This window comes from Megascapheus bottae, chromosome 16 (genome assembly GCF_031878675.1).
Source record: "Megascapheus bottae isolate mThoBot1 chromosome 16, mThoBot2.hap1, whole genome shotgun sequence".
NCBI classification, from domain to species: Eukaryota; Metazoa; Chordata; class Mammalia; order Rodentia; family Geomyidae; genus Megascapheus; species Megascapheus bottae.
This window is the reverse complement of record NC_143524.1, coordinates 12,727,265-12,754,736: the sequence shown is the minus strand read 5'-3', so window position 1 is coordinate 12,754,736 and position 27,472 is coordinate 12,727,265. Positions and strand designations below refer to the sequence as shown.

The following is a 27,472-nucleotide window of genomic DNA, read 5'->3' as shown; positions in this document are numbered from 1 at the left end:
CAAGGCTATCACTCTACCACTTGAGCCACATGCCACTTCTGCATTTCCCCCCCAAAATGAAACAGAACACAGACAATTAATAAGGGAACCAAGAGTATCGGAGCATACCCACAACCTGAGCTACTAGGGAAGCAGAAGCAGGAGTATCCAAAGTTGAGGCTGGTCCAGGAAGAGATAACAGTAAAATCCTGCCTTAGTAAAATAAAAATAAAAGGGCTGGGGACATGATTCAAGAGATAGAAAGCACTTGCCTCACACAGGATTTCAAGCCTCAACAGTCCTCTTCCAAAATTAAATTCTATATGCGATATGAAATTTCCTTTCTACTTTACTGTGCATTTGTGATACTGGTGCTTGAACTCAGGGCCTGAGCACTCTCCCTTAGTGTAAACCTGCTGTCCTATCACTTAAGCCATAACTCTATTTCCAGCTTTTTGGTGACGAGTTAGAAATAAAGTCTTATGGACTTTCCTGCTTGGGCTGGCTTCAAACCTAGATCCTCAAATCTCAGCTTCCTGAGTTGCTAGGATTATAGGTGTGAGCCACCCATAACTGGCTTCTTCCTACTTTGAGTAGTAAAATAAATAAATAAAAAACACTTGTGAAGGGGGCCGGGAGTTTGGCCTAGTGGTAGAGTGCTTGCCTAAAGTAAAAGGCTAGAAAGGAAGTAGGTGGGTGCCATGATGAAGTGGGTATACAGTGTATTCTGGACAGGGATTCCAGGGAAGGTCTATGAACCTGGAACATTTTATTTTATTTTATTTATTTATTTTTAAAAGTTTTTATTTTAAAGTATTTTTCTCTTCTTTTTTTTTTTTTTTTTTTTTTTTGCCAGTCCTGGGCTTGAGCTCAGGGCCTGAGCACTGTCCTTGGACTTTCTCAAGGCTAGAGCTCTACCACTTGAGCCTCAGCACCACTTCCGGCTTTTTTCTATGTATGTGGTACCGAGGAATCGAACCCGGGTCTTCATGCATGCTAGGCAAGCACTTTAACCACTAGGCCAAACTCCCGGCCCCCACCTGGAACATTTTAAACTGAAGAGAATTGCCTAAAATATTTGTCCTTCCTCTTTGTCCCACTAGCTTTCCTCATCTCCCCATGCCTAGTTTGAGCTACCTCTCTTAACACCTCTGCAAATACCCATGCATCAGAGATTACCACTGAGCGTGAAAAAAACCCTCAGTGAAAAAGGGCCACACTCCAGCAAAGGCCCGCCTCTTGAACTAATATGACTGAGGTGAATTGTACTTTTTTTCTCATAGTTGGTTTCCACATGCTTTTCTGCGTTCATCACTTGGCTCTTTCTACAGTCAGAGGAGGAGCTTGATTTTTCTGCCTTCAATCAGAACTGATTCTGCCTGAATCTGAATTTGCCTGTCCACTAGAATACAGCCATCATGACATTCTGACTGTATCTTGTCATACTTGCTCTCTGAAGTTATGCCTGTCTCAGAACCCCATTGGCACCCAGGAGAAGCTCAAGCCACCTAGAGAAGCCATGTGGAATTGTCCACTTGAATCTTGCTGCAGGTTGGGAGGCTTCAGATGATTCCAGCTCTGACACTGTGTCACTCCCAACCTTTCTAGTTTTCCCTGCCACAGTCCAGATGCTACTAGAAGAGAAAAGTCTTATCTGTGCATTGCTGATCTGCAGAGTCCAAGGGCAAGGCATGCTTCAATGGTCGTTGCTTGCTGGCACAGAGTTGTATTGCAGAGCAATATATAATTAGAAAAAGAACCTTTCAGAAGAAGCCAATCCCTTCAAAGTTTGGTTACATTGGCTTGCTATTAGAAAAGCAAGCAATTGCTTGCCCCCGCAGCTAATGGAAGATAGATTTCTATGAATAAGAAAGAGTATTTGTTTCATTTGGGGTTTGGGTTTTTTTCTTTTTCTCTTTGCTTCTTGGACTGCATGTAACAAGGAAACAGGGACCAGTGGATTCCTTTAAGTGTTTTAACCGTATACAGATGAATAAGCAAATGGTTGGACTTGCTTCCTAATCTCTTTTCCTTTCCTGTATAGCTGAGAATTGGTTTCCACTCTAATAAACTTAAGCATTTAACCAGGAAAAAACAAAACAAAACAAAACACTTGTGAAGGGGCCGGGAGTTTGGCCTAGTGGTAGAGTGCATGCCTAGCATACACGAAGACCCGGGTTCGATTCCTCGGTACCCCACGTACATAGCAAAAAGCCAGACATGGTGCTGAGGCTCAAGTGGTAGAGTACTAGCCTTGAGAAAGTCCAAGGACAGTGCTCAAGCCCTGAGCCCAAGCCCAGAACTGGCAAAAAACAAAAAACAAAAACCACTTGTGAAATTTTATCAAATAGGTATCAGTATTTTGAAATTTCTAAGAGATAAATCCACAATACAAAAACACAATTCTTTTGTTCACTTTCATTATAAAAACTGTTATTGACCTACCTTATCAAGTTTGAGTTTGTCTACATCAGCTAAGAATGGGTTTACTGCTTTCTCACCAACAACCTTCAAAGCAGTACCCAATGCTTCAAATGCAGCATCTCTGACATCAGGAGCAGAATCATTGATGTGCTATACTCCAAAAGTAAGCAAAATAATCTTTAATAGAGAGCACCTGATATTTTACTAATTATAATTAAGATCAGTAATTAATAAGAATTTGCCATTTGTAATTTACTGAAGTTGATCATTAATAATCATTTTCACAAATTCTTTCAAGATTAAAGAAATCTGTACAAATACAGCAAGTACATGATTTGTTGCCTCTTATCATAATGTCTCACTCCCACATGATCTTCAAATAATACAGATTTGATGTCTTTGGTTGGCTAGATCTAGCTCAATACCATTATGTGACCAAGTTAACAAAATTTCAGCAGTTAGCAGAATCATAAATTATCTGGTACTTTTCTTGAAGAATGGACACACAATAGGGTATTCTAAGGAAGGTCTGTTTTTCAAAAGATCATAATCTACATTATGAAAGTTAAATAGTTACTGTAAGAAAAAAAATTTGCCTGTCAGTTACACTGACAATCTATACCTTAAGTAGAGCAGCACAAAAGGGCTTTAGTAAGCTCTTTGGCAGGGTAGAAGCAGTGCAGTGCCGGAAGCTTCTTGCAATAAAAAGAGATGTCTGCTGCTTGATGGTTGGATTTTTATTATCCATTACAGCTAAAACGTCCTCACTGATGTTCTGTAGTGTGGTCTTTAGAAAGAAAATGTTGTTAATGAGCTTTTCTAAACTGTAGTTACTCAAAAAAATCACAATGACAAAACTTGCTCTAAATAAAACCACAAATTCATGCAGGTGACTTACAGTAAGGAAGATTGCATCAATTGCTTCCTGCAGGGCTTGTACCACTTGAGGCTTTTTTTCCTTGAATTTCTCCAAAATGGTTGGCACAACCTGCAAAATTGAACAGCTGGAGTAATATTTAGCAATTTCAAAAAAAATGAACTATTGATACATGCTATTATAAATAGCTGAAAAAAAAAAAACTCAAAAATGATGCTAGGTGAAAGAAGCCAGTCACAAAAGACCATATACAATAGGATTCTGTTTAAATGAAATGTCAAAAGTTACAGAGATAAGGATTGGAGATCTGTGAATACTAAGGTCTTAAGAGAGAGAACAAGCTCAGTGCCGGTGGCTCAAGGCTGTAATCTTAACTACTCAGGAGCCTGAGATCTGAGGACTGAAGTTTAAAGCCAGCCTTGGCCCAGATGACTGTGAGACTCTGATCTCCAATTAACCACTAGATAACTGGGAGTGGCACGGTTCAACTGAAGAGCTCAGGGACAGTGCCCTAGCTGAGTTCAAGCCTCATGACTGACAAAAAAAGAAAAAACCGTTTTCTATCTTGAAAAGATAAGATTTTTATGCAAAAGCATAAATTATGTTAATAAACAATATAAAACTAACCAAAAAGATAGTTAATGTATTGATTGCATATACATGTATGTTTACTACTACAAAAGATTATAATTTTGATACAACTTATCTGTAAGTCTAAGAGTTTATATATTTTTTATTTTAAAATTTTAGAATTTTCATTTTTTTATTTTATGCTTAATTTATTTTGGGACCCAAAGGTCTCAATGTGTTGTCCTTCTCCAACTACAGACACAACTAAATATTCACATTAGACCTTTTTTTTGGTCAGTTGTGGGGCTTGAACTCAGGTCTGGGTGCTGTCCCTAAGCTTTTCTGCTCAAAGCTAGTGCTTTAAATGTGGCTCTGAGCCACAGCACAACTTCCAGTTTTCTAGGGGTTAAATTGGAGTTAAGGGTTCCATGGACTTTTTTGCCAAGTTGGCTTTAAACTGTGATCCTCAGATCTCAAACTCCTGAGTAGCTAGGATAATAGGTGTGAGCCACCAGTACCTGGCAACCACTCTGTTGAACTCAGGACCTGAGCACTATCCTTGGGTTTTTCTCAAGGATAGAGCTCTACTACTTGAGCCACAGTACCACTTCTGGCTTTCTTCTATGTATGTGGTACCAAGGAATCAAACCTGGGTCTTCGTGCATGCTAGGCAAGCTTCTTACCATTAAGCCAAATTACGGACCCCACTTCTGACTTTTCTATGTATGTGGTACCAAGAAATCGAACCTGAGTGCTAGGTAAGCACTCTACCACTAGGACAAACTCCTGGCTCTTGGCAATCACTGTTTTATAGTAGTTTCCTGCACACATTTTGATTATGGTAGTGGTTCCTGGAATCTTTTGTATTTTTGGCAGGAGATGTTCTGAGGATAAAACCCAACAGGTGTTTTATCCATGAGTTATATGCAATCCCATGGTTATTATAAATTTTACTATTTCTTATTATGCATATAGTCACCAAAATGAACCAAGATATTTGTAAGAAAATACTAACCATATAAATCCAATCAACTGGGCCGGGAATTTGGCCTAGTGGTTAAAGTGCTTGCCTAGCATGCATGAAGACCCGGGTTCGATTCCTTGGTACCACATACATAGAAAAAAGCTGGAAGTGGTGCTGAGGCTCAAGTGGTAGAGCTCTAGCCTTGAGAAAGTCCAAGGACAGTACTCAGGCCCTGAGCTCAAGCCCAGGACTGGCAAAAAATAAATAAATAAATAAATAAAAATAAATAAATCCAATCAACTTCATTCTTTAAACTGCCAGATGCACTATATAAAAAGTTCTTATTGCTTCAAATCTAGTATTTGTGAGAAGCTAGGCTGCATATTAATAAGGCAGTGAGAAATTTACACTTTCTAACATATAAAGATTTATGTTAGAAAGTTGTTTTAAAGCATAAAGCAAACTACCTTGCTGTTTTAAATAAATTGGCAGGTTTATATCTAAAAAAGAGTGTTACTTACATGTCCTGCATATTGTCCAAATTTCTTCCTTAGCCCAACTGCCAGGCCAGTAAGGCATTTTGCTGCCAAAGCTACCAACATGACATTGGTGTCTTTCCCAACAACCTAGAAGAAAAGAAAAAAAAAAGAATCACAATTTTGTTGAAAAGTATTAAAATGTATTCAAAAGACCTCTGAAAGCTATTATACTAATAGATGGCAAATTTTTAACAGAAAATTTTTATTCTTTTTTTGGTCAGTTTTGGGGATTGAATTCTGAGCCTGGGCACTGTACTTGAGCTCTTCAGCTCAAGGTTACCATACTACCCCCTTGAGCTACAGTACTACTTCCAGTTTTCTAGTGGTTAACTGGGGACAAGTCTCAGAGATTTTAGTACTTGGGTTGGCTTTGAACTGCAATCTTCAGATCTCAGCCTCCTGAGTAGCTAGGATTACAGGTGTGAGCCACCGTACTCAGCTTTATTTATTTATTTATTTTTGATAATAGTGAATTTAGGAAACTATCATGACTTTTTTCTGTTGCTGTATGGAAGACAAAAAGTGTCACTATTTAGCCCATGCTGGCCTTGAACTCACCATCCTCCTGTCTCTCCATTATGTATAGTCTATTTTTTTTTTTTTTTTGCCAGTCCTGGGCTTGAGCTCAGGGCCTGAGCACTGTCCTTGGACTTTCTCAAGGTTAGAGCTCTACCACTTGAGCCTCAGCACCACTTCTGACTTTTCTATGTATGTGGTACCGAAGAATGGAACCCGGGTCTCCATGCATGCTAGGCAAGCACTTTAACCACTAGGCCAAACTCCCGGCCCCTAGTCTATTTTTTTTTTTTTGTCAGTCCTGGGCTTGAGTTCAGGGTTTGAGCACTGTCCTTGGACTTTCTCAAGGCTAGCACTCTACCACTTGAGCCCCAGCACCACTTCCAGCTTTTTGCTATGTATGTGGGGTACCGAGGAATCGAACCCGGGTCTTCGTGCATGCTAGGCAAGCACTCTACCACTAGGCCAAACTCCCGGCCCCAACGTTTACTCTAAAGTGTTACTCACAATTTCAAATAATTGACTATTCAATAGTGGTATGTGATATAAAAAAAGTCCACAAGGATTCTCAATTGCAAATGCCATTGTAATCATTCTTCTCTCTGGGGGGAGTTCCTGGGCCTGCAGTTACCATTTTACTCACATAATGATCATTTAAGTTTGTACTTGGAGGCACTTAGCGGATTCTCCTTCATCATGTTTATACTACTGCCCTTATATGATCCAAAGAGCCCAATACTTATGTAAACTCATTGGTTGTAGATGTATGAGTGTCAATTCAGCAAGACTGGGTTCCTTCCTGGCAATATTTTTACTAAGACAATTAAGTGAGTTGGTGCTCAAAAGCTGCTTTACTAGCTGTGTGCTGGCAGTTCTCTAATACTAGCTCCACAGGAGGCTGAGATTTGAATATCATGACTTGAAACTAGCCCAGGAAGAAAAGTTTGTGAGACTCATTTCTAATTAAACATAACAAACCGAAGTGGAGTTGACAAGTGATAGAGCACTAGCATTGAGCAAAAAAAAAAAAGCTCTGGGACAGTGCCCAGTTCCTGAGTTTAAGCCCCAAGACTGGCACTCCCCCCAAAAAATTGCTTTACTTATAAAGTGTCCCAACTTTTTTTTCATTCTTTTCTCCTCAGATGTAATGCCTCTACTTCAAATTTATCTAGCCTTGTACTTCTCAAAACGGAAAGCTTCACTTTCAATTCTGTTATTATTGACAAACATTTCATTTACTAAGAATATTTTAGGAATACTGAATATAATACCAAATACCTAATTCTACTGGAAAAAGCTGTTTCAAATCCTTTATATCTTATTATTTTTTGAAAAATATATAAAATTCATCATATAGCCCTACAGTTTGCTTAGCAGTTTGCTGAGATAACACAGAATGGTATTTTTTGTGATCTAACAAAAACAAGGCCTTCATATAACTATAGATTAGCATAGCTTACTTTAATAGTTCATCTTGCAAAATTGTAATATTTAGTTCTAAATCAGCAAGAGGTGTTCAGAAGATAGTAAACAACATATGAAGGCAAAATAATAATATAGAAAATATTTCTAAAACTAACACAACCGTTTTTTAAAATTCTTTAAAAAATACAGCCTTTCATTCAAATACCATTAGAAGTGACCCTTAAATGGTAATATATTTATGATAAGAAAAGATCACTAAATTACTGATGAAGAGGAAAAAGAAAAAATCAATGGTCTGGATTGTTGCCAGCATATTAAAACTGAAAACTCCCCCCACTTACCTTCTTTAATGCTTTTACTAAATCTGCATAATCGCCTGCTTCCAGTTTGGGGTTTTTCACTAGTACTTCTACAGCCTCCAGGGCTTCTTTTCTCTCTTGCCATTTTTTTGCCTCCTGTAATAGAAAACAAAAGAGAAGAATAAAAGAATATTTCTATTTTTTTTTTTTGTCAGACATGGGACTTGAAGTCTGGGCCTGGGCGATGTTCCTGAGCACTTCAGTTCAAGGTTTCCGTCCTACCCCTTGAGCCACAGTGCCACTTCCATAAAAATATTTCTTACACTCTACTTATTCAAAGACACATTTTTTCCCCCCAGAAACTTTTCCTAAAGCTAATTTAAAATTAAAACTGTAGGGCTGGAGATGTGGCTCAAGTGGAAAAGTGCCTGCCTAGCAAGTATGAGAGGCCCTGAGTTCAAACTCCAGTACTAACAGAAAATTAAAACAAAATAAAAACAAAAAATAACCTGTAGCTAACTGCATGTGGTAGCTTAAGTTTATAATCCTACCTACTCATTAAAGATTGGAGGATCATAATTTGAGACCAGCATGGGGGGAAAAGTTCTTGAGAATCTTGTTGTGATGGTGTTTGTCTGTCTATAGGGAAAATACGATGGTGTGAGATGATACAAGTTTGTCATTCCAGTGATATGGAAAAATACAAATAGGAAAACTGAAATCCAGGCTGGTCTGAATATAAAAAGCAAGACCCTATTTCAAAAAGGGGCTAAGTCAAGTAAGTTGAACACTGCCTGGCAAGTACAAAAGGCCATGTGTTCAAATACCACTAACAACAAAACACAAACAAAATAACTTGCCAAACTGTGTTATCTAGCCAGATATGTTTATATAATTTTTATTCACATGTAAAATGCATTTTAACACTTCAAAGCCATAAAGCAACTGAAGTAAATCAAATGCCAAATTCTCATTTTTGTTAGTAAATAAGCATCAAAAAGGAAACAAGCCAGTGTGGTGGCTCACGCCTATAACGTTAGCTACTCAGCAGGCTGAGGTCTGAGCATCAAGTTCCAAAGCCAGCCCAGGTACTGAAGTCCATGAGACTCTTATCTCCAATTAATCAATAGAAAATGGGAAGTAAGGCGGTAGCCTTGAGCTGAAGAGTTTAGGGCCAGCACCCAGGCCCAGAGTTCAAGTCCCATGACCCACCAAAAAAAAAAAAAAAAAAAAAAGGAAACAGGCTGGGAACAGTGACTCATGCTACTTGAGGAGGCTGAGATCCGAAGATCACAGTTTGAAGCCAGACTAGGTAAGAAAGTCTGAGACTCTCATTTCTAATAAACTATTCAGAAAAAGCTGGAAGTGGTGCTGTGGTTCAAGTCTCTTTTCCTGCTCAGGCTGGCTTCTAATCAACATCTTCAGATCTGTCTTCAAAGTAGCTAGTTACCCAGCTGCAACTTTTGTTTTGAGACAGTCTTGCTATATAACTAACCCAGGTTGCCTTCAAAGAGGAAATTCTCCTGCCTCAGCTCCCTGTATGTTGCCAATCATGCCTTCCTGACTTAACAACATTTATACAGTCAAAGTAGGATCTCTCCTAAGAAAAGGATACTTAATATAATGGGAGGCTACCCTCCCATTAATGTAAGCTAATAAAAAAAAAGTTTAAAAAATAAAAGATAGGAGAAAAAGGGAAAGAAGGGAAGAAGGAAAAAGAGAAATATTTAGAGAAATTTTTGATTGTCATGCTCTGGGAAGAGGGTATTGCTGATGTCTGGTAGGTACACATTCTAAAATACAGAGTAGCCCCAACAAAACAAAAATTATATGACAAAAATGTCAAGAAATTCTGGGCTCACGTAATGACAAGGGAGATGAACAAAAGGAGGTTATTTTTTTTTGTTGGTACTAAAGGTTGGACTTGAGATCTTATGCTTAGTAGACTGGCCCATGACCAGAGTCCCTGTTTAATTGTAGGTAGGGTTTCACTTCTCTTGATTAGCCAGCCTGGACTTTGATCCTCTCATACAACTGGGAGGAATGACATGTGCTACCCAGCGTTATTTCACTGAGCTTGAAAACCTTTGCCTTTGCTCAGGTTAACCCTGAACCACAATCATAGACTTTCAAGCAGCTAGAATCATAAACATGAGCCACAATGTCTGGCTAGACAAACTGGAGTTATTTAAAAAAAAAAAAAAAATCAAAAAAGGAGAAAATAGTCAAAAACAACCAAGTTTTGGTTTTGACAAAACATATAAAGGAAAAAGTGCTGTCATGATTGCATATACAAAGTAATATTAAAGTACAGAGGAAGAAGTAACTAACTTAAGGGAGATATAGGGTCAAGGAGTGTGGGAGGAATACTAGACATAGTATTTTCTAAGTTATAATTTAAAATGAAGAAAGTTTAGCTACTACTTACAATTTTGTCATAAAAGTCTTTGGGGAGTTTGGAAAGGATTTCGACTGCTTCTAAAAGCTCATAAGCATCTATCTGTGGCACCTCATCATCATCATCACCACCTTCCAGAAGAAAACCAAATCAGATGTTAAAAGAATGGAATGTTTTTTTCTTTGTCAGTAATCAGTTCTATTACATCTTCCCCCCGCCCTCAGGCACTGAGCTGTGTCCCTGAGCCTCTCTGTGCTCAAGGCTAGCACTCTACCACTTAAGCCACAGTTTTCACTTCTAGTTAGTTTTTCAGACTTCCTGCCTGGGCTGGTTTGAACTGTGATCTTCAGAACTCAGACTCCTGAGTAGCTAGAACTACAGGTGTGAGCCAGACATCCAGCTACCTGTTGATACCTTAATGGATGCTAGGAGTTTGACCTAGTGGTAGAGTGTTTGCCTAGCATGCATGAAGGCCCAGGTTTGATTCTTTGGTACCACATACACAGAAAAAAGCCAGAAATGTTGCTATGGCTCAAGTGGTAGAGTCCTAGCCTTCAGAAAACTCAAGGACAGTACCCAAGAATGGCCAAAAAAAAAGGGGGTGTGGGGGGACGGAGGGCCGGGAGTTTGGCTTAGTGGTAGAGTGCTTGCCTAGCATGCATGAAGACTCAGGTTCAATTCTTCAGTACCACATACATAGAAAAAGCAGGAAGTGGTGCTGTTGTGACAGAGCTCTATCCTTAAGAAAGCCCAAGGACAGTGCTCAGGCCCTGAGTTCAAGCCCTAAAATTGGTTAAAAAAAAAAGGAAAGAAAAAAAATCTTAATGGAGAAAGGACTAATGTTATTCTTGCCACACTCCATCTAAATTTTATTAAAAATATTCCTTTAAAATATGCCTAGTAAAACACAAACTCTTGATAATTTTTTATCATCAACTAATGTTTATAACTGATTTATCAGAACTGGGCGCAGTGGCTCACACCTATAATCCTAGTTACTCAGGAGGCTGAGATCTGCCAGCTCGGGCACACAAGGACCTTAGACTCTTATCTCCAGTTAACCTCTATAATAGGGAAGTGGGGCTTGGCTCAAGGTTAGGGTGGTAGCCTTGAGCTGAAGAGCTCAGTCAGGGACAGTGCCCAGGCTGAGTTCAAGCCCTATAACCCCAAAAATAAAAAAATAATAATTGGCTTACCAGGCTGGGAATGTGGATTAGTGGTACAGTGCTAGCCTCGGGCAAAAGAAGCTAAAGGATAGTGCCCAAAACCTGAGTTTAAGTTCCAGGACTAAGGGGAAAAAATGACTTACCCCCCTCAGCATCACCACCAGAAGACTGTTGCTGTTCCAATTTAGCTTCCAGTTCTTGCTGGGAACGCAGAAACCGAGTTGGTTTAGGAGCACCTGTTGGCAGTTTGACCCATTCTTCTTCTAGCTCTTTCAACTGAAAATATCATAAAATATTTTAAAGACTTATTTATATATGCAAGATAATAATGAAATACCCCTATATTATTAATATAAGCTAAAAAAACTTAGTTATAAAGCACCATTAGAGAATATATTTTATACTTATATTCATTCATTCATTCATTATTTTAGAACTCATGTATGTAGCTCTAACCAGGCAAACAAGAATTAAAATTGTATTTATTTTGTAGCATAAGCCAAACTGATTCACATTAGTTACTACACCGAGGATGTATGTCTAGGCACTAAGGAAGAGGAATAAAGTCCAGTTCTTAGGACATTAATTAGTTCATGAATTCATATGTAGTTGCATAATCAAAAAAACATCAAAAATAGTTCTAAAAAAAAGGAAGATTGGGCCAGGAGTTTGGCCTAGAGGTAGAGTGCTTGCTTAGCATGCACGAAGACCTGGGTTCGATTCCTCAGTACCACATAGAAAAAAGCCAGAAGTGGTGCTGAGGCTCAAGTGGTAGAGTGCTAGCCTTGAGAAAGTCCAAGGACAGTGCTCAGGCCCTGAGCTCAAGCACAGGACTGACTGGCAAAAAAAAAAAAAAAAGAAAGGTTTCAAGGAATTGAACCCAGGGCTTCATGTATGCTAGGCAAGCACTCTACCACAAGGCCATGCTCCCCACTCCAGACAATACATTATACTTTAATATTAGAAGGGATTTAGCTCAGTGATTAGTGCTTACCATAATCAAGACTGGGTTTACTCCTTAGTATTCCCCACCAAGAAAAAAATAGATTAATTACTTTTAATACTAGCAAAGATAACTACCATACCAGAATCATTGAAGGTGTATTTGAAAAGCAAAACAGCAACACAGAAAGTTAGGTAAGAAAAGTCAATTGACTTTCAAATTACGAATAAAAAATATGGGTAAGGAGAGAATATCAAAATGGAAAGGAACATATCTCTTCATTTTTACTTCATGTAAACACAATTACAAAACTGTGCCTCACCTGGACAGAATTTATGTTTTGTAATGGGGGTCTCAGGGCATCCCGAATCCATCTATAAATCTCTACAGCAATTAATTTGGCTTCATCTCGAACAGCTTTCTCACGAGACTCAAAGAGTTTTGGCAATACTTTGATGATTGGCTTAAGTAAAATAATTTTGGAACCAAATTCACTAGAAAAGTTGAAGGGGGAAAAAAGTCAACATGCAATGTACTTGGATTAGCTATGTATAGCCCCATACATCATAGTAATAGTGACATAGGGTGAGTTTCTTTAAGGCAGCAAAAGAAATTTACAATCATGAATATATTTTCATAAAAATATTTGTGTCATTTTTCCAATAATATTTTTGTGTAAGACTCAAAATAATACTAACATTTAAAAACCAACTTTGTAGATAATCAGATAAGGAAGAATTCAAATGTATAGAGGGGCAATAAAAACTTAAAAATATATAATTAGTTTAAAGTGATACACAAAGTATAATACTATTCCTATAATTAAACCATAAATCCTGGCAATGTGCACTTCATTCTTTGCAACTATCATACAGTAACTCTCACCAATTTAAATTTCTTTGATTTCGTGTTTCCTGTCAGAAAAACAAGTACATTCTGACTTTACATAGAGACAGTGCCCAGGCCATGAGATCAAGCCATAGGACCAGCACACATGCATACAAGAGAAAGTACATTTAACTTTCTGTATCTGCCAGGTATATATAATATTTTCCAAGTTCCCAACTGAAAAGTAGTAGTTTTATTTTTTATTTTTGTTATGTTAATTTTTGTGTTGGTCATGGGGCTTGAACTCAGGGCCTACGTACTGTCCTGTCCCTGAGCAGTTTTTCTCAAGGCTAGCAGTCTACCACTTTGAGCCACAGCTCTATTTGTGTTTTCTGGTAGTTAATTGGAGTCTCATGCACTTTCTTGCCCAGGCTGGCTTTGAACTGGGATCCTTAGATGGCAACCTCCTGAGTAACTAGGATTACAGGTGTCAGCCACCAGCATTCAGCCATTTTAATTTTTTTAGATGGTGATTATTATGTAGCTCAAACTAGCCATGAATTTGAAATCCTCTTGGTTTAGCTTCCCAACTGCTGAATTATAGGTATTCACAATTAAGCTTAGCAAAATATATTGTTAAATGTGACAACTGATATGCACAAGTTATTTCATTTGTATAAATGTAAAAAAAAAAAAAAAACTTCAGTAATAGGAAGTAGACCAACAGATTAAACTGTGAAAATATTTCCTTTATAAAGTGATTTTTGTTGTTGGTGTTGTTCATGTGGCTTGAACTGGGCCTAGGTACTGTCCCTGAGCTCTTCAGCTCAAGGCTACATCCCTACCCCTGGGCCTGGGCATTGTCTCTGAGCTCTACAGTTCAAGGCTATTGCCCTACCCTTGAGCGAAGCCCCACTTCCCAGTTTTCTAGAGGTTAATTGGAGATGAGTCTCAGGTCTTTTTGTGCCTTTTTATGCATAGGCATAAAGTAATTTTTAATAAAGTATCTGGCTATGTTCCAATAGAGATATCATAGTATGAAAATAAACCAGATGATGACCAAGATTTCCTTAAAAATGTACTTTACATTATCTGAAAAGAAATTCAACTTAGCTTAATTATTTCCCAAGACTAAAGGAAAAATAAAACATTATGGTGATCTCACGTTAGTTTGTTTTAGGGTTACCTAATATTTATTTTCTCTTCTCTTCCTTTAGACAAAAAGAAAGTAAAAACTTCTTAACACTGCTACTGTTCATTTCATTCTTTTTGTTTCTGTAGAATCCTAGTCTACTTTTGAAGACAAGTCTATAATGAAAATAGACACCTTAGCAAAATAAAACCTAATTTTGACACACATTATTACCATAGGGTAAAAAAATTCAAAGATTCTTTCTAGAAGCTGGTTCTAGGGACAGGAATATTTCTGGTCTAGGGGCTGTGAATGTGGCTTAGTGGAAGAGTGTTTGCCTAGCATACATGAAGCCCTGGATTGGATTCCTCAGTACCATATAAACAGAAAAGGCTGTAAGTGGCGCTGTGGTTCAAGTGGTAGAATGTTAACGTTGAGCAAAAGAAGTTCAGTGCCCAGGCCCTTAGTTCAAGCCCCAGGACTGGCAAAAAGCTATCACTAAAAGAACCCAGATTTTAGCCTCACGGTACTAGAGAGCTGCTCATTCCACTAGATTCTAAAATGCTTTAGGACAAATAAACAACCATTCAGGGATGGTCAAAACAACATCAATAAGGAAGACAGGAACTATGGATGTAATTCAGTGGTAGAGCACTTGCCTGGCATATTGCAAGGCTCTGGTGTGATCTGCAGCAGAGCAAATGATAATGATAATGATGACAATAGTAACAACGTAAAATATATTTAATTTGTTCTTTTCATATCCTTATTCTCCCAGTTGCTTAAAGATGAAATGACATAAAATACAGAAAACTAGAAAATTTTAACTTAAAGGCCAATCATAATAACGTACATTTTTATTTTGTTCAGAATAAATTGATCTACTTATACAAGCACAGTTCCAAGCACAGTTCTGATAACTAAGTTAATTCATTAAATTTCTAAGATGATAGAATGAGACTATTATTTATTAATCATAAAAACACATGCCTGATATAAGGTAAGAAGTAGGCTTGATATAGAAACTGTTAGAAAAATCCAGATGAAAATAAAATTCTATAAAAAGAACATTCAAAACCAAGAAAAAGACAACGAAAAACATTTAAGATATGAATAAAAGCTAGTTTTAACAAAAATTAAGAATGCTGATACTTGGACCTGAGAGCATGGCCTAGTGGTAGCATGCTCACCTAGCATGCATGAAGCCCTGGGTTCAATTCCCTGGAACAACCTACACAGAAAAATCTGGAAGTGGCACTATGGCTCAAGTGGCAGAGTACTAGCCTTGAGCAAAAAGAGTCCAAGGATAGTAATTAGGCCCTGAGTTCAAGTCTTAGGAATGCTGATACTTGTACATAAAATTTGTTCCAAGATGTAGATCAAATATAAAAAACTGCGAGAGTTGAGTTGGGATGATCCATCACTCTTTTTCCCTTCTCTATTTCTACCAAACCTGTATTGCTAAATAAATATTTTCTAAACTTACACACACACACACACACACACACACTCACTAGAGCTTTTTTCTAAAGTAGATAATATACAAGTTCCGAGTTCCAGTCCCATCACACTAAAGTATTTAACATGGACAATGGACAATAACTAGAGATAGGATATCATATTAGAAAGACTATCTAATCAGAACAAAGTAGTGATTTATCCAATTTTCTTTCACTTGTTCTAATATCAATAAAAAACTGCAATGCCAAACAAGAATTATAAAATTGAAAATAACTTAATATACCAAGCATGGTGGTATATCCTTTTAATCTGAACACTCAGGAGGCTGATGTATAAAGATCTAGAATTCAAGGCAGCCTAAGGTATAATAGTGAGACCATGTCTCAGAAAAATAAGGGCTTTATTATTAAAAATGATAATGTGGGCTGGAGTTTGGCCTAGTAGTAGAGTGCTTGCCTAGCATGCATGAAGACCGGGGTTCGATTCCTTGGTACCACATACGTAGAAAAAAAAAAGCCAGAAGTGATGCTATGGCTCAAGTGGTAGAGCTCTAGCCTTGAGAAAGCCTTGAGTTCAAGGTCCAGGACTGGCAAAAAAAAATAACATAGTTTGTTGCTTTAGCCAACCAACTATGTTATTGTGGCCAATAGAAGATGCATAATAAGGATAACAATAGAAAACTGCTTAAACATCTTGGGAACATTTTTCTATCAAAATGCCAATTTTCAATCTAAAAACAGATTAGAATTACCATGCTGCTCATCTTTATAAGAATGAGAGTTACAGAAAGTAATATATAACAGACTTGAAGGCTAAAACTACTCAATGCCAAGTGCCACATTTGAGGAAAATTTTTTCTTTTTTCCCTGGTTTAGATAGCATGACAGGTAGAGTTTAGCAGTTTCTATTTCCATTTAAACCAGAAACTCAACTTATACACTATAACAGAGCAAATGTACAAAGAATCTTACCTTAAGGCTTTCCTCAGTGTTTCTATACAGGCCACTATGATCTTGGGGTTCTTATTGTCCAGCCCTTTTAGAAGTTCTTCTTGCACAGCCTCTCCCTTCTCAATTTCTATGTACATAAGACAGATCTCTATGCCCAACTCCTTGGCTTTGGCTTTAGGCTGATTGAACACTTTACTTACAACACCTGACACAACTTCTCCTGTGGTTCTGTAATATAAACAATTACCACCACAAACAAAAGACACATTTTAGTAGAAATAGTAGGAAAGAAGATTTTGTTTTGTTTTTGCCAATCCTGGGGCTTGAACTCAGGGCCTGGGCACTATTCTTGAGCTTTCTCAAGGATAGCACTCTATCACTTGAAGCACAATCACACTTCCAGCCTTTTCTGTGTATGTAGTACAGAGGAATCGAATCCAGGGCTTCATGCATGCTAGGCCAGCACTATACCACCAGTCCACACTCTCTGCTTAGAAAGGTTTTAGAAAGAGATACACAAGTATCTCCTCTTGTTTAGACACAAGAAAGTTTCCAATTTTTAAAATTATGTTTGAACTGGTGATGTAATTCAAGTGGTAAAGGTCCTGTTCAATCACTAATAGCAATATAAATGTTAAAAAAAATTTATCCAATCCATAAAAAACTTAAGGAACATTGTACTAGATATAGCTTTAGGGGTTTTTTTCTTTCCTTTTTTTTTTGTTGGTCATGAGGCTTGAACTCTGGACCTGGTCTTTGTCTTCAGTAGGCTAATGTTCTACTTGAGCCACAGCACTACTTCTAGCTTTTATCTATGTATTTGGTACCAAGGAATTGAACCCAGGTCTTTGTGCATGCTAGCGGAGCTCTCTACCACTAGGCCCAACTCCCAGCCCCTATGTTTAATTTTTTTTTTTTAACTTTTGTACAAGACCTAGGGTTAAACTCAGGTTCTGGGTACTGCCCTAAGCTTTTCTCCTCCATGTTAATGATTTTGAGTCAAGTTTCATTCCCTGTTTTTTTCGGTAGCTAGATGGAGATTAAGAGTGTCACAGGCCCAGCACCAGTGTTCATAACTGTAATCGTAGCTACAGGCTGAGATCTGAGGATCACAGTTTAAAGTCTGCTCAAGGAAGAAAATCCATGAGACTCTTATCTCCAATTAACCCCCAGAAAACCAGAAGTGGCTCAAAGTGGTAGAGCACTAGGCCTTTAGCTACCAGATAGAGTACCCAGGCCCAGAGTTCAAGCCCTATGACTAACAACAACAACAACAAAAAGTCTCCTGGACTTTCCTGCACAGGCTAGTTTCAAACCACTATCCTCAGATCTCAACTTTCTGAATAGCTACTGTTATGGGTGTGTGCCACCAGGGCTGAATGAAAATTAGTATATTCTAAAACTTCTCATAAGTAAGGATATGGAAACATACATAAAATCTCATAGTACTAGTCAAGGTTTTTTGTTGTTGATGTTGTTTTGTCAGAATAAGAAGAGTACTTACTTTCCTGCTACATGAGCATTTTCAACATAAACAAGTGCAGCTTCTAGTCCTTTCAACTGAACCACTGCATTGGAATCTGTAACAAATTTTTTTATCAATCCTAGAAATTTGGACCATTCTGGGCTCTTTTCATCTTTTATTTTCTGGAAGATCTTCAGGGCATCTTCATATCCACTTAATCTTGCTTTCCACAACTAAAAGAAAAATAATATTTGAAAAAAAGTCATTTTATTATATATTAATATTATGTAGGAGAGGAGATAAAAAAATGAATACATCCCAACACTAGGTAATTTGAATAATGAATCCAATGTTTGCAGACAGACTGATTAAAAAGTTAAAGAAATTGATAGTTTTCAAAAAAAAGAACTCTAATGAATAATTTACTAAGGTTATCTAAAATTCTTAGTAATTATACATTACAAATGCATTTTATTTACTTTGTATCCAGATATATTACTCACACACACATACACGTGTGTGTGCGCATGCACACGGCATACGCACACACTCAGAGATGTGGCTCAAATGGTAGAATACTGGCCTTGAGTGAAAAAGCTAAGGGACAGTGCCCAAGTTCTGAGTTCAAGCGCCAATACCAATATACAAAACAACAACAAAAATAAATAGGAAAGAAACTTCACTGATGAAACTAGGTGGATCACACAGCATTCAGTATTTAGAAAATTCAGTCATGGGATAATGAGTTTGGGGCCAACTTAGATTATAATAGTGAGTTTGAGGCTAGTCTGAACTACTCTGTGAAATCCTATCTGAGAAAGATGAGAAATATGCTGAGAATGACCTTGAACTGCTATGCTCTACCTTTCAAGTAGCTACAGTTTTTAGCCACCAGCTTCAAATAATTTTTTTTCCTACATTCCTAGTAGCTAGTTTTAGTCTTATGCTACCAGCTTCAGACAATTTCCTTCTTTCTTTCCTTTTTTTGGTTGATCAAGGGGCTTGAACTCTGGGCCTGGGCGAAGTCCCTGAGTCAGCTCAAGGCAAGCACTCTACCACTTGAGCCACAATGCCCCTTCCGATTTTTTCGTGGTTAATTGGAGATAAGAGTCACACAGACTTTCCTACCCAGGCCGGCTTTGAACTGCAATCCTTAGATCTTCTGAGTAGCTACAATTATAGGCATGAGCTACCAAAGTGCCCAGCTACAGATAATTTTTTTTTTTTGCCAGGCCTGGGCCTTGAACTCAGGGCCTGAGCACTGTCCTTGGGCTTTCTCAAGGCCAGAGCTCTACCACTTGAACCACAGAACCATTTCTGATACCAAGGAATTGAACCCTGGTCTTTGTGCATTCTAGGCAAGCATTCTACCACTAGGCTAAACTCCCAGCCCCCAGATAATTTTTTAAATTTAATTTTGTTTATTACCTTTAAGAAGATATACAAGGAGATTTCAACATGTCAGTGTATGAGTACAATGCATCTTAATGTCATCCTGTTCATCATTCTCTCCATCTCTCTGAAACCCATCTACCTCAAATAACCCAGTTCTATTTTCACATATGTACACTGATTATGACTGCATTTGCCAAACCCTTGTTCTCCATTCATTTGCCATCATCTTACCTTAACTTTCTCAAAACTTGATAAAAACATGTTTCAGATTCCTGGTATTCCTATTTTGTTAATTTGTAAATTAGTTGTTTAAAGCAGATGTTCCCTTGTGTACATTATACTTACTCAATTTGTTTGTGTATATGTGTATATGACCCTGGATATATTTCATATGTTTATGACTTAGATCTAACTTCTACATCTGAGCCAGACTTACTTCACTTAACGTAATTTTTTTCCAGATCCATACATTTCCCCCATAAATTACATATGATTATTAATATTATTATTACTGGTTGAGTAAAATTCATATACACAACATACACACCTCACATTTTCTTGATCTACTCATCACTGTAAGGTATTTGGACTACGTGAGTAGTATAGCACTGAATATGATGTGCAGTGTCTTCTCTAACTTTACTTGGAATTCTATGAGTAAATGCCCAAGAGTGGTATCACTGTAATAAAATTACCTAAGAAGTCACTTCTTAGGTACATTACAAAGTACTTCACTTATTTCTTTGGATTTTTTTCAGAGACTCAAAAAAAAAAAAAAACCTTTTTAAATTGATCCTTTTTTTTTTGGCCAATTGTGGGGTTTGAACTCTGGGCCTGGGCGCTGTCTCTGAGCTCTTCAGCTCAAGGCTAGTGCTTTACCACTGGAGCCACAGCGCCACTTCCAGTTTTTTGGTGATTAATTAGAGATAAGATTTTTGGGCCTTTTTTTTTTTTTGGGTGGTCATAGGGCTCAGACTTGGGCCTGGGCACTGTCCCTGAGTTCTTCAGCTTAAGGCTACCCCAGTGCCTAGGCATTGTCCTTGAGGTCTTCAGCTCAAGGCTACTACCCTACCCCTTGAGTCACAGCACCACTTCCGGTTTTCTAGTGGTTAATTGGAGATAAGAGTCTCTTGGTCTTTAGGTCTTTACTGCCTGGGCTGGCTTTGAACCAAGATCCTCAGATCTCAGCCTTCTGAGTAGCTAGGATTACAGGCATGGGCTACTGTGCCCAGCATCACAGGGGTTTCTGTGCCTGGCCTGGCTTTGAACTGTGATCCGCAGATCTCAGCCTGCTGAGCAGCTAAGATTATAGATGTGTGCCTCCAGTGCCTGGCACATTCACAATTTTTTTTTTTTTTTTTGGTGGGTCATGGGGCTTGAACTCTGGGCCTGGGCACTATCCCTGAACTCTTCAGCTCAAGGCTACCATCCTACCCTTGAACCAAGCCCCACTTCCTTTTTTCTAGAGGTTAACTGGAGATAAGAGGGTCAGATTCTTTAGTGTCTGGACTAGCTTTGAACCTAGATCCTCAGATCTCAGCCTCCAGAATAACTAGGATTATAGGCGTGAGCCACCACGCCCACCACCTTCACCTATTTTTAATGACATAAAATAAAATAACAATAAATCCAAGCCAGCCTGGTGGCTCAGTAAGTAAAGCTACTCAGGAGGCTGAGATCTGAGGATTGTGGTTCCAAGCCAGCCCAGGTACTACAAAGCCCTGAGACTCTTATCTCCAATTAATTACTAGAAAAGGGGAAGTGGGGCTGTGACTTAATGGTAGGGCAATGACAGTGCCCAGGCCCAGAGTTCAAGCCCCATGACCCACACACAAAAAAAAAAAAATTAAGAAGGCATTAGTGTTTTTCAAATCACAGTGTAAAAAGCATGTCTTAATAAGGCAACAGTGTAACTGTTGAGAAAGCAAGCCAATAATACTGAAATTCAAACTGCAGAAAAGCCTTACCTTGTGCTCACATTTCTGATCCACAGGCAATTTCAACCATTCACTGTCATCTCCCATTGTGTTTCCAGTTTTTCCTTGGAATTAATAGCAGTTCCTGGTCAGATAAAAGTAGGTACCTATTAACTCTAGCAATCAAGTAGTCTTTAAAAAAAAAAAAAAACTTAAAAAAGGACTTTTCGAAGATGAAAACTATAAAATGAAAGCTATAAAAGCCTAACGAAAGAAATTAAAGAGGACACTAGGAAATGGAAAGACAACCCATGCTCATGGCTAGGGAGAACCAACATAGTGAAAATGGCGATACTGCCAACATTGATATACAAATTCAATGCAATCCCCATCAAAATCCCAAAGACATTCTTTACTGAAATAGAAGATACAATCCAAAGGTTCATATGGAATAAGACATAGAATAACCAAAACAATCCTAGGCAAAAAAGCAATATTGGTGGTATTACAATACCAGACTTCAATCTCTACTATAGAGCTATAATAACAAAAACCGCTTGATATTGGCACAAAAACAGACCAGAAGATCAGTGGAAAAGAATAGAAGACCCAGAAATAGAACCACATAGCTATAGTCAACTTGTATTTGACAAAGGAGCCAAAGATATACAGTGGAACAACCACAGTCTATTCAATTATTGGTGCTGGCAAAACTGGACAGCCACATGCAGAAAGCTAAAAATTGACCCTAGCCTTTCGCCATGCACAAGCATTAACTCAAAGTGGATCAAAGACCTCAATGTCAGTATGGAAACCGTGAAACTGCTACATGATAGAGTAGGAGAGACACTGGAACTCATAGGCACAGGCAAAAGATTCCTAAACAGAATCCCAGGGTCACAACAGATTGGAGAGAGACTCAATAAATGGGACTACCTAAAAATAAAGTTTCTGCCTAAATACAAGCATAGTCGCAAAAGTAGAGAGACAGCCAACCAACTGGGAAAAGATATTTACCAGTAATACATCTGACAAATGCTTAATATCCAGTATCTACAGGGAACTTAAGAAACTAATCCCCCAAAACCCAACAAACCATTCACTAAATAGACAAGGGAACTAAAGAGAGATTTATCAGAAGAAGAGATTAAATGGCAGAAAAGCATTTGAGAAAATGTTGATCATCCACGGTCATAAAGGAAATACAAATAAAAACAACCCTAAGATAACACCTTACCCCAACAAGAATGGCCAAGATTTTGAACTCAGACAATGACAGTTGCTGGTGGGGTTGTGGGGAAAAAGGAACCTTACTGCACTGCTAGTGGGATTGTAAGCAAGTTCAGCCACTCTGGAAAGCAGTGTGGAGGTTTCTTAAAGAACTGAAAATTGACCTTCCCTACGATCCCACCATACCACTTCTGGGCATCTATCCTGAACATCAAAACCCAAGATATAATAAGGACACTTACTCAGCTATGTTTATCTCTGCACTATTCACAATAGCCAGGCGATGGAAACAATTCGGATGCCCTACTGCAGATGAATGGATACAGAAAATGTGGTATATATACACAATGGAATTCTACATAGCCAATAGACAAGATAAAATAATGTCACTTCAGGGAAGTGGATGAATCTAGAGCGAATCATGTTGAGTGAGACAAGTCAAGACCAAAGGAACAAAAGGCGCATAGTATCCTTAATATGTGGCTATTAGATCCAAACAGTACAAGAGCGAGGGCTCCATATTTGCATACTCAATAATATGGACATGATACTGGAAATATAAACTATATAGACTCTATAGACATAATGTTTTATTTCATAAATTAATATATATCTATGATATACAAACCCTTAGCCTAATTTTGATTATGTTCTAAAAACTAAGTGCCAGTGATGTATAGAGCTTCCCTTCTTGAACTCGTTTGTTAAACATGTCATTTGAAATATGATGTAAAAATCAATGTTAATAAATTCTTTAATAAAAAAAGGACTTTTCTAAGATTCTTTTTTTTTGTTGTTTTTGTTTTTGTTTTTGCCAGTCCTGGTCTTGAGCTCAGGGCCTGAGCACTGTCCTTGGACTTTCTCAAGGCTAGAGCTCTACCACTTGAGCCTCAGCACCACTTCCAGCTTTTTTTTCTTTATATGTGGTACCAAGGAATCGAACCCAGGTCTTCGTGCATGCTAGGCAAGCACTTTAACCACTAGGCCAAACTCCCGGCCCGATTCTTTTTTTTTTTTTTTCCAGTTGTGGGGCTTGAACTCAGGGCCTGAGCACTGTCCTTGGCATGAGCCTCCAGCACCTACCTCAATATATTTTTTTAAGGATTTTTTTTTTTGTAGAAAAGAAAGATTGATCTTAAAATTCATACAGAAAGACCAACAACTCTGAATAGCAAAAGTAATACCGAATAGAAAGAATAATGCTAGGCCAGGAGTATGGCCTAGTGCTAAAGTGCTTGCCTAGCATGCACAAAGTCCTGGGTTCGATTCCTTGGTACCACATACACAGAAAAGGCCAGAAGTGGTGCTGTGGCTCAAGTGGTAGAGCACTAGCCTTGAGAAAGCTATAGGAGAGTACCCACATCCTGACTTCAAGAAAGGAAGGAAGGAAGAAAGAAAGGAAGGAAAAGAAAGAAAGAAAAAAATGCTATATGTGATCATAATTCTGGACTTCAAATTTTATGATGGAGCCATAACAAAACCAGCATGCTATTGGTAAAAATAAATAAATAAATAAAAGACTGGGCCGGGAGTTTGGCCTAGTGGTAGAGTGCTTGCCTAGCATGCACGAAGACCCAGGTTTGATTTCTCAGTACCACATACATAGAAAAAAAAAAGTTGGAAATGGTGCTGAGGCTCAAGTAGTAGAGTTCTAGCCTTGAGAAAGTCCAAGGACAGTGCTCAGGCCCTGAGCTCAAGCCCAGGACTAGCCAAAAAAATAAAAATTAAAAAATAAAAAATAAAAGACCAATGGAATAGAAAAACATAGAAATAAAACCACACACCTACAGCCATTTAGTTTCTTACAAATAAATACAATAGAAAGCAAATCAAATCACATATAATAACCAAAAATAAAAGACAGTGTTTCAATAGTCCTGAGAAAACTAGTCATCAACATGCAAGAGATAAAAACTCGACTCCTCTCTCTCACTTTATAGAAAACTTAACTCCAAATGGAAAAGGGCCTTAATGTAAGATAAAAAAATGTCTTTTCTCTTTTCCTTCTTTGGTGTTGATCCTGGGTCTTAAACTCAGGGCATGGGTGCTGTCCTTGAGCTTTGAAGTTCAAGCTTAGTGTTCTACCACTTGAACCACTGCTCCTATTTTTTATATATTAACTGAAAAGTCTGATGGAATCTGCTGCCTAGGCTGGCTTTGAATTGCAATTCTCAGATCTCAGCATCTGAGTAGCTAGGATTATAGGCATGAGTCACTGGCCCCTGGTTGACCTGAAACTTTTAAACTATTACGTGAAACTACAGGAAAAACATCAAACATATGGACAGTTATTTTCTGAATTATGACTCTGTAGCCCAGAAAGCAAAAATAAAAATGTACAAGTAGAGCTATATCAAATTAAGATTTGTACATAGAAAAAGAAACAAAATTACCAGAACAAAGACACAACTCACAGAATGGGAAATCTTCTCAAGCTGCTCAACAGAGTTAATATCCAGAATATACAAGGAGCTCAAAAAAACTAAACGGTAAGAGAGCATAACACCCAATTTTTAATAAATGAACCAATGAATTGAACACATAGTTCTTGAAGAAAAATACAAATGGCCAAGAAAACAGGGAAGCAGGGCTGTGGCTCAGAGGGGTAGGGCAATTCGATGATAGATGTGATTTTTTTTTTCCCCAAATAAATAGGAATAAAGGGGGGCCCGGGAGTTTGGCCTAGCGGTTAAAGTGCTTGACTAGCATGCACAAAGACCCGGGTTCGATTCCTCGGTATCCCACATACACAACCAAGCCGGAAGTGGCAGAGACGAGACACAACCAAACCGGAAAAGTGGCAGAGACAAGACTGCGACGGCGACAGAGAGCGAAAGAAGCGAGCTGAGCTAAAGTGAACAGAGCCCAACCGAGTGGTGGCCGGAGCGAGCAGGACCGGAGCGTGCGGGAGCCAGCCGAGCCAGAGCCAGCGAGGCCAGAGCCAGCGGGGCCAGAGCGAGCGGGGCCAGAGCGAGCGGGGCCAGAGCGAGAAGGGGCCAGAGCGAGAAGGGGCCAGAGCGAGCAGAGCCAGGAGCAAGCGACAGCTGGCCGGGCCGGAGCGAGCGGGGCCAGAGCAAGCCAGGGCCGGAGCGAGCGGGGCCAGGAGCGTGCGGGAGCGACCCGGGCCGGAGCGAGCGGGGCCAGAGCAAGCCAGGAGCAGGGCCGGGCCGGAGCGAGCGGGGCCAAGAGCAAGCTGGAGCGAGCCGGGCGGAAGCAAGCGGGGCCAGAGCGAGCGGGGCCTGAGCTAGAAAGGGGGCCTAGCCGGGCCGGAGCGAGCGGGGCCAGAAAGAGAAAAAGGGGCCAAAAAATAAAAATAAAAAAATAAATAGGAATAAAGGAAGGGCACACCAGTAACCCTGCTACTTGGAAAGGATCAAAGATTGAAGCCATCTAGGGCAATAAGTGAGGAAGATCACATCTCAACAAATCAGCCAGGCAAGGTGGTATAGCATATAATCTCAGCTATGCAGGAGGCATAGGTAGAAGGATCATGGTTCAAAGCCAGCCAGGGTTGGGGATGTGATTGATTCGGTAGAGTACTTGTCCAGTAATGCCCAAAGTTCAGCCCCCAGTTCTGGGTGGGGAGAAGAGAGGAGTGGGAGAAGGGAGAGGGGAGAAAAATAACACCTTATAACTAAGATGCAAGTAGAGGGAAAGTCTAATGGAGAAACAGAAGGCTCCAGTCTGGTAGTTAAGGAGAAAACTGGTTCCAATGAGAGAAAAGTGTATCACAGAAGTTTTGAGTTGTCTATGAAGAGAAGAGGAAAAGTTGAGAATAGGAGTCTGATTTTAGGCTTCAGATATGTGATCTTCAAATGTTTGAAATGTGGATCAGGAACAATCAGAGGAATATGGATTTTTGTAAACATAAATATAGAAAAAACTTGAGGTTTTTATTAGCATGGTTTGATGTCTTTGTTGGAAAAATGGCCAACAAAGAGAAGCATTAGTAAAATTAATCAAAACTATGTATGATGCTTGCTATGGTTCATGTGTCCCAATCCCTACAAAAATATTCAGAATTTTCCAATTGTTTAAGCCAGTTGTTTAAAGCCTTTGCTTCAATCTAAAATGGAGGCAAAAGCAATAAGACCAGCTAAAATAAATCTGCTCTATAGGAACATTATCATTTTATATCACTGATCTATAAAATAACTCCCAAAACCTCAAATATCATATAGTCCATACTGCTATTGAAAAGGGGTTAGAAGTAATTGTTTATTTTAGATCAGAGGTTAAGAAATGCTTTCAAGGTTAAAAGGTAAAACTTAGAATAAATTATTAACTTCTCACTTCAGTGTTTGAATAACAAATTTCCTATTAAATGTGTACCATGTCCTTTCATAAGATGTAGACCCCAGAAACCAAGCATTTTCTTGTTGTTCAACCCACTAAAAGTAAAGCACCAAGATATTACATCATGAGCAATATTAGAGCTAGACTGAGAACTAGATAGCTTCACAATTCAATTCTCCCCAATCACCCAAGGGTTTAAAACCTTCATGTATAGTTCCGGTATTCTGGCCTGGGGCTGGTGGCTCATGCTTGTAATTCTACTACCCAGCAGGTTGAGATCTGAGGATCGTGGTTCAAAGCCAGCCTAGCACAAAAGTCCATGAAATTCTTATCTCCAATTAACCACCAGAAAACCAAAAGTGGCACTGTGCCCAAGTGGCAGAGTGCTAGCCTTGAATTGACGAGCTCAGAGACAGCGCCTAGACCCAGGACCAGGCTCAAAGAAAAAAAAAAAATCCTGAATTCTGATATACTGTGTAGCCCATGCTAGTCCCAGCTCTATAGTCCCAGCTCTCATCTGAGCCCAGAAGTTTGGGGCCAAACTGGACAATATACCCATATCCATCTCAAACAAAATTTCTAGAATGACCAGTGATGTGTGATGATCGGCTCAATTAACTTTATTAAATAAAGATAAAACAATGCGTGCTAAAAAATCTATTCAAAACATGTCCAGGAGAGGGCTGGGAGTTTGGCCTA

The 27,472-nt window shown here is 38.8% G+C and overlaps 1 protein-coding gene across 3 annotated transcripts in view; it reads right to left on the bottom strand.

Moving 5' to 3' along the window:
* Positions 1-27,472, bottom strand: part of Ckap5 (cytoskeleton associated protein 5) — a 93,406-nt gene that overhangs the window by 54,295 nt on the left and 11,639 nt on the right. For all 3 annotated transcript variants that reach the window (XM_090347798.1, XM_090347800.1, XM_090347799.1), the window contains exons 2-12: positions 21,299-21,392; positions 17,976-18,169; positions 16,493-16,699; positions 12,423-12,594; positions 11,301-11,433; positions 10,022-10,122; positions 7,636-7,749; positions 5,336-5,440; positions 3,302-3,391; positions 3,026-3,190; positions 2,425-2,553 (exon numbers count right to left, since the gene is read on the bottom strand). In XM_090347798.1, the coding sequence (XP_090203924.1) occupies positions 2,425-2,553; positions 3,026-3,190; positions 3,302-3,391; positions 5,336-5,440; positions 7,636-7,749; positions 10,022-10,122; positions 11,301-11,433; positions 12,423-12,594; positions 16,493-16,699; positions 17,976-18,169; positions 21,299-21,355 (1,467 nt within the window). In that variant the 5' untranslated portion in view covers positions 21,356-21,392. The remainder of the gene's footprint in view (positions 1-2,424; positions 2,554-3,025; positions 3,191-3,301; positions 3,392-5,335; positions 5,441-7,635; positions 7,750-10,021; positions 10,123-11,300; positions 11,434-12,422; positions 12,595-16,492; positions 16,700-17,975; positions 18,170-21,298; positions 21,393-27,472) is intronic.